This window comes from Eschrichtius robustus, chromosome 16, assembly GCF_028021215.1.
Source record: "Eschrichtius robustus isolate mEscRob2 chromosome 16, mEscRob2.pri, whole genome shotgun sequence".
In the NCBI taxonomy this organism is placed as follows: domain Eukaryota; kingdom Metazoa; phylum Chordata; class Mammalia; order Artiodactyla; family Eschrichtiidae; genus Eschrichtius; species Eschrichtius robustus.
In genome coordinates this window covers 76289984-76297036 of record NC_090839.1, presented here as the reverse complement: position 1 = coordinate 76297036, position 7053 = coordinate 76289984, and the positions used below count along the sequence as shown (strand labels likewise).

At 56.4% G+C, this 7053-nt stretch overlaps 1 protein-coding gene across 3 annotated transcripts; it reads left to right on the top strand.

Annotated features, from left to right (window-relative positions):
- On the top strand, positions 1-4030 carry LAT (linker for activation of T cells). 3 transcript variants are annotated; one of them, XM_068565831.1, is made up of 12 exons: positions 1-115; positions 292-319; positions 445-479; positions 744-828; positions 962-1026; positions 1119-1148; positions 1236-1299; positions 1371-1465; positions 3091-3153; positions 3354-3416; positions 3515-3589; positions 3769-4030. In XM_068565831.1, the coding sequence occupies exons 1-11, from the start codon at positions 13-15 to the stop codon at positions 3580-3582; spliced, it is 699 nt and encodes a 232-aa protein (XP_068421932.1). In that variant the 5' UTR covers positions 1-12; the 3' UTR covers positions 3583-3589; positions 3769-4030. The 3 variants fall into 3 exon arrangements, with proteins under 3 accessions (XP_068421932.1, XP_068421930.1, XP_068421931.1); XM_068565829.1 differs by having other exon boundaries at positions 1119-1299; XM_068565830.1 differs by having other exon boundaries at positions 1119-1299; positions 3354-3432.
- Positions 4031-7053: the final 3023 nt, after the last annotated feature.

Here is a 7053-nt window from a genome sequence, read left to right as displayed (position 1 = left end):
TTCTCCCTGCAGATGGAGGCAGTCAGCCTGGTCCTCTTTGTGCTGGGCCTCCTGCTGCTGCCTCTCTTGGCCGTGCTGCTGATGGCACTGTGTGTGCGTTGCCGAGAGCTGCCAGGTGAGTGGGCGCTGGTGGGGTGTCCAGATGCTCAGACACACCGACAGGGATCCTCACCCCACGCCCCAACTCCTTTGTCCCTCTTTAACTCTTTCGAGTCGCTGAGAGCCCCATATTCCATCACCCTCTGCCCTCGTCACCCCCTTTTCCTGCCTCACGGGCCCTCTCTTCCCCAGGCTCATATGACACTGCTGCCTCCGATGGGTGAGTCTGCCCCGTCCACCCTGGGTGTCTCCCTCAATACCCCATGCAGGGCTGGGCCCCAGGGGACTGAGATGGGGTCTGGGGCCTCTCCCAGCTGCTTACCCAAGCTGTGTCTCTCCTGCTAGTTTGACCCCAAGTAGCATCGTGATCAAATCGCCTCGTGAGTACATGGAGGGTCCCCTTCCTCGGATGCGGGGGGAGCGTCTCCTGGCATGGGTGGGAGAGCGTGTGCGTTTGTTCAGTTTCCCCCTGTGGCTGCCCACATGGCCTTGACCTGAGCTGGGGGTGGGGAGGGAGGTGGGTGCCCCCCGCAGGCCTGTCCAGGGCACAGGGGTGTCGGGGGTTAGTCTGCCCTTCGAGGCCTCGTCCAGGGTAGGGGCGTGAGCTTTGGAGTCGTTCCTTCAGCTTGGTCCTGTATCCTCAGCCACACTCGCCTCCTGGCCACCAGCCACTTCCTACCCGCCTGTGACCTACCTGCTCCAGAGCCAGCCAGACCTGCTCCCCATCCCGTAAGTGGCCACTTCCCCTCCAAATCCCCCTTTTTACCCCCTCACCTGCTTGGATTGGGGGCCTCTTTCCCTGTTGCAATCCCTCTTGCCCCAGAGCCCCACCCCAGCATGCCCTCTGACCTTTGATTCCCAGGAGATCCCCACAGCCCCCCGGAGGCTCCCACCGCATGCCGTCTTCCCAGCAGGACTCAGATGGTGGTAAGCGTGGAGCCGGGCCCATGGGGCTGGGGCCGGGCAGAGGACAGGCCCCTCTGAGCTGGCTCAGTCTCCCTCTCCTGCTCTCTCTGCAGCCAACAGTGTGGCCAGCTACGAGAACGAGGGTGCGTCAGGGACCCCGGCGGCCCTGGTTGGGAGGACGCTGGGGCCTGTCCTGGGCTCTGCTGACCCTGTGTCGTTAACCCCCCCAGAGGCGGTCTGTGAGGATGCGGACGAAGACGAGGATGAGGAAGACTATCCCAATGAGGGCTACTTGTGAGTGGCCAGGCGGGAGGTGGGAGCCGAGGCCGGGGCTCCTTGCTCACCCGCTCCTTGACTTCCCTCAGGGTCGTGCTTCCTGACAGCGCCCCGGCCACTGGCGCCGCCGTCCCACCAGCTCCTGTGTCCAGCAACCCTGGCCTCCGAGATAGCGCCTTCTCCAGTGAGTCGGCCATCTGACCACTCCCTGCCCCTCTGTGCTGCGGCCCCTCGGCTCTTCCCTCTCCTCCTGGATGTTTGCTCCCCCTCCATTTTCTCTCTTCTCTCTTTCTAGCACTTCTGTCCTTCAGATAGGGGGACTTCCGGCTCCGATCTTCTGATTTCCTTACCTTTTCTCTCCTCTTCCCTCCTTGTCTTTTGCTTTTATTGTCTGCGAGATTTCCTTGACTATATTCTTCTTTTGACTCTATGCTTTCATTTTGTCCTTCTTGTCCAAAAGCCCTTTCTTTGTCTCTGAATGTTCCTTTCTCATAGCCTCCTATCTTGTTTCACAAAGGCAATATCGTCTCGTAAATCTCTAAGGATATTGATTATAGGTCGTCTTTTTTGGGTTTCTTTGGGAAGTTTTCTTCTGCTTCCTGTATTGTTTCAGTTTCCTTTGGGCTGCTTTTCTCTCTTCATTTTGGTTTCATCCTGCCTGTTGGAGGCTTTTCTAAGTGTCTTGTGATCTTCAGTGTTCCATTCCTCTCCTTTCTCTCTGTACTTGCTCTGGGTCTTCACTTCCACACCCTGGCTTCATGTGCCATCCTGATTCTCAACTCATGGCCTCTCTCTTGAGCCCCAGACCATCTGTCCAAGTGCCTATTTTCATTCATTCACTCATTCAGTCATCCATCATATTTACTGGGTACCCCTGATATAATCACATCTAATGAGGTAGAGTTGTGATTAAAACAGCTAACATTATTGAGGGCCTACTACATGCCCTACTAAGAGTTTTATGTGTATTAACTTATTAATATTAAACCTCACAATTCCCAGGGGCTTTTGAGCCTGTCCCTTCCCCTCCTGCCCCTCACTTGTCCCATCTGTACAATGATTTGTTTATTTAACAGAAACTTGGCAGAACTTACTGTATGACAGGCCTTATTTTAATTCACCGTTTTCACAACACCCCTATGCAGTGGGTACCGTTCCTCACCCTATTTTACAGATGAGAAAACTGAGGCCCAGAGCGGTTAGGTAGCTTGCCTGAGGTTACACAGTTAGTTAATGCTGGAGCTGGACTTGAACCTGGGCAGTCTGACTCTGAAGCCTGCCTTGTCCACATCCTCAGGGAGAAATAAGTCAACACATGAAAGAATAAGATGTCGTCGATGGCGCTATGCGTTAGGAAGGGACAAGGACAGGAGAGGGGGGTCAGGGCGGGCCTGGTTGAGGAGGAGGGGCCAGCGGGGCTGATGGCGCCTCTGACTCGGCCCAGCCCTGCGTGTTGTTTCCTTCTGCACACGTGTCGCCCAGCCGCACCACCCCGAGCCGCTCCCCGTCCCTGCTCCCCAACCTGGGGGACATGCTGGGCCTGCTGTCTCTCCTCCCACAATTCCCTTTCCCCTAATCAATTCTGGTCAAGTTGTCCTACTTCTCTCCATCGCCACCCGCGTCGCAGGTCCGGACCGCCCTCCCTGCCTCCCTCTGGGGCCGACGGTGGGGATGGTCTCTGGGGGTCTGCATGTAGGAGTCTCGGGCTGGTTATGTGGAAAGTCTTTGGGGGCTGCGGTTGGGAGCCTCTGGGTGTCTGCCTCGGGGGCTCTGGGTACCAGTGCGTGGGCGCCAATGCTTTTCCTACAGTGAAGTCGGGGGAAGATTACGTGAACGTTCCTGACAGTGAGGAGAGTGCGGATGCGTCCCTGGGTGAGCGGCTGGGGTCTGCCTTCCCTCCTCACTCTCGCGCCCCCCACCCCATCCTCACTCTCATTCCGGTCTTGAGGGTGCCCACCGCCCCCTCTCTGGCTCCCTCGCCCTCTGCCTGGGTGTCCTCCTCCTCTCTCACCCTCAGTGTGGCCTGCCCCCCTTTCGGTATGGCCGTCCCTCCTTCTGACCTGTCCCCACAGATGGGAGCCGGGAGTATGTGAACGTGTCCCAGGAGCTGCCGCCCGTGGCAAGGACCAAGCCTGGTGTGTGTCGGGGGAGGTAGGGCAGACACTGGGGGAGCTGCCTTGGAGGAGAGCGGGATGGTTTGTGAGCTGAAGACCAACCTCCCATTCCCTCGCAGCCAGCCGGAGTTCCCAGGAGATGGAAGATGAGGAAACTCCAGATTATGAGAATCTCCAGATTCACTGAAGGCCTGGTGAGAGGCCCCGCCCGTCCCAGCCCTGCCCTGGACCTGCGGGGCCCTAGGCCCTCCCTGCCCTCCCCGCCCTCCCCGCCATCTCAGCCCTCTCCTCTCTGAGTCTGGGGCCCCCTGTGACCGCCACAGACCTCCTGACCTTGTACCCCTCCCTCTGTCCCTGTCCCGCTGTGTTTCAGTGAGAGGCCGTGCGGGTTCTGGAGCCAGCCTTGCCTGGGAGTGCTGAGCTGAGCAGCCGGCAGTGGCTCTGTGGGCCCCCACTTGGCACCCCGCCCCGTCTCCAACCTGACGACAGCCTGAGAACTTTCCCCCTAACTTATTGTCACTTTGGGGTCCAGTCTGTGTGGCCCCAGTACCCTGCACCTTCTGACGCAGCCTGAGAATGAACCACCCCGGCCCCAGCCCTTCTCTGTAACAGAATAAAGGCTGCTGTGGTCTGTAGTGCTCTTAGCTTTGGGGGACGCAGTGGGTCGGAGTCAGGGTGAGGGTGGGCTGTGTCTGAGGACCTGAGTGTGTGTGTGTGTGTGTGTGTGTGTGTGTGTGTGTGTGTTTATGGGTCTCCATCCTCACAGACCCTCTGTGCTCCCGAGGGTCCTGACCAGGTATGTGTGAGTGACTGAACGAAGCCTGGGACACGTCACCTTCTGAGTGAGGCAGTTCTGAGCCCTGCTGGCACTCCTGGGGCTCAGGTGCGTCTCCTCATGAGATAGTCCTTGGAAGTGGCAGACGACGGCCGAGGTGATGGGAGAACAGGGCGTGGGGAAGCGCTGGGTGGGCGTCTAGAGCAAGACCCTTCTCCACTGGCCCCTTGTTTCTCCATCTTTAAAACAAGGGGGTGGACTTGATGACCTCAAAGGGCTTTCTTTTCTCTTTTTCTCTTTTTAAATTAATTAATTAATTTTTGGCCGCATTGAGTCTTTGTTGCTGCGCACGGGCTTTCTCTAGTTGCAGCAAGCGGGGGCTACTCATTGCGGTGGCTTCTTGTTGCAGAGCACGGGCTCTAGGTGCGTGGGCTTCAGTAGTTGTGGCACGTGGGCTCAGTAGTTGTGGCTCGCGGTCTCTAGAGCGCAGGCTCAGTAGTTGTGGCACACGGGCCCGGTTGCTCCGCGGCATGTGGGATCTTCCCGGATCAGGGCTTGAACCTGTGTCCCCTGCATTGACAGGCGGATTCTTAACCACTGCGCCACCAGGGAAGTCCCTCAAAGGGCTTTCTTAATTCTTACTTTTTGTGGTTCTTAATGAAACAGAACTTTAAAAATTGTCTAAGCAACTGAAAAAGTTAACGGGCAGCACAGTCCTCTTCAGACTTGACGTACAGATGACGTACCTGGGGGTTTTGCGAAAATGCAGATTCTGATTCAGTCCATCTGGGATGTAGTCTGAGACTCTGCATTCCTAACGAGCTCCCAAGTGGTTCTACTGCTGCTGCTCTGAGACCCCCCTCTGAATAGGAGGGTCTGGTGGATACCCTGGTCGTTGGGACTGGCTCCCGTGCGGGCGTGTGACAACCTGGCCAGAGTGAGGCCCAGCGCTGGACATGGGCAGGAAGTGTCAGGAAGGAGAAGCTTTTTGTTCATGGCAGTCGTGAAACCGGGAGAACATGGTCCTGGAGCCCCCACCTGGAGAGCCTCCCAAAAATGAAGCCAGCATGGAAGAGAGAAGGCCTGGAGGTGGGCAGGGCTGGCTTCCTGGTGGTGTCAGACTGCCTGGATCCAGTCACACCTGAAGCGAGACATCCCCTCAGACTTCTGGTTACTTGGGCCAATAAATGACCAGTTTTCTTCAACCAGCTTGATTTGGGGTTTCTGTCACATACAACCAGAGTAGTCCTGAGCGGGATGCACAGTTGCTGCCGTCCTCTGGCCTCCAAGGGTAATAGCAACTGCTCCCCTGTGGAGCGCCTGCCACATTTCCACGCTTATTTCATCATTGTCACACCCCTGTTGTCAGTTACTGTGCGTATCCCCATTTTGCAGGTGAGGAAACACAGGCTCAGAGAGGAAAAGTGATTTGCCCAAAGGCACACGGCCAAAGTGGCGAATCTGGGCTGAGATCTGGGCCTGTTGGCCTCCAGAGTCATTGCCGCCAGCACCCTTGCTCTGGGTGTTGTGTTAGGTGCCGCTGCCCCAGGTGGGGAGGTTGTGAGAGGCCCGTTGGAGAAGTGGGGGAGGGAGGTCTGGGGAGGGGTTTGGACAAGCTGGACATCAACAGGTGGCATCGTCTTTTTTTTTTTTTTGGCCGATGTGCGGCATGCGGGATCTTAGCTCCCCGACCAGGGATCGAACCCATGCCCCCTGCAGTGGAAGCGCGGAGTCCTAACCACTGGACTGCCAGGGAAGTCCAAGTCATTTTATTTGGAGGAAATAGAAAAGGGCAGAGGCACCTTCATGCCTGGGCTGAGGGACAGAAACAGTTTACCAACAAGGTCATGTTGGTGCCACCATCCTGAGAATAACCTAGCAACATCAGTCAAGCTGAAGATGGTGTGTCCCTTTGCCTAGCATATCCCTGGGTATAAACCTGGACAAACCAGCACACGGGCTAAGCGGTGGGTCCAAGGGGCTCAGGGCAAACTGTAATGGCCGACAGCGGGACACAACCGACACCGTCACTGGGAGAGTGGACGGAGGGGCTGCAGTCCAGTGACACCGTGGAGACCCACCAGCAGAGAAAGATCAGTGGACTGGAGCAATGTCTGTCAACTCCGCTAAATATCACCAGCAGAAGCTGGAGCGAGAAAAGGAAAGCAAGTTTTTTATTTATATAAACCTAAAAACGTGAAAAACCTGTACATGTTGTCCGGGGATACACATATATGCAAGGATAGTAAGATAGGCAAAGGACGGAATTCCCAGCCGGTCCAGTGGTTACAACTCCGCGCTTTCACTGCCATGGGCTCGGGGTTCCATCCCTGGTCAGGGAGCTAAGATCCCACAAGCCGTGAGGCGCGGCCAAAAAAAAGAAAAGAAAAGATAGGCCAAGGAATGAGGAATATCAAACTCTGGAGAGTGGCTACCATGGGCCGGAGCGGGGAGGATACCTGGGAAGGAGTTCAGGAAGGCCTCCATGGTATGTGTAATGTCTTGTTCGTATTAAGCAGGGTTGGATACAGCAGTGTATGATACGTGACTCTCTTAAATGTTTGCATATCTGAATGATTTTGTAATAAGAAGAGAGGCCAAGACCTAAGGGGGCAGTGGATGGAGGCAGAAAAGTAGGGCAGCTTTAGGAGGCAGTAAACAGGAGGCTGAGAGGTGCCGGTCTGTCTGCGCCAAGTAGGTGAGTTGCATATGGCGCTCCAGGCTTTAGGAACAACGTAGGCAAAGGCCCTGAGGTGGGATCAGTGAGGCGGCTCCTAGAGTGATCCACGGGAGAAATGGTGGGCTAGCTGAAGAAGTGGTGGTGGCCGTGGAGCGAGGTGGTAGAATAGGGGATGTTTGGGAGGCAGAAGCAAAGGACGTGGT

What these genes read in the sequence shown, in the direction of transcription:
- LAT (XM_068565829.1), top strand. Translation starts at nt 13, where the DNA reads ATGGAGGCAGTCAGCCTGGTCCTCTTTGTGCTGGGCCTCCTGCTGCTG. An exon ending in CCAGACCTGCTCCCCATCCC is followed by an intron (nt 829 to 961) that starts GTAAGTGGCCAC and finishes TTTGATTCCCAG; the next exon opens with GAGATCCCCACAGCCCCCCG. An exon ending in TATCCCAATGAGGGCTACTT is followed by an intron (nt 1,300 to 1,370) that starts GTGAGTGGCCAG and finishes GACTTCCCTCAG; the next exon opens with GGTCGTGCTTCCTGACAGCG.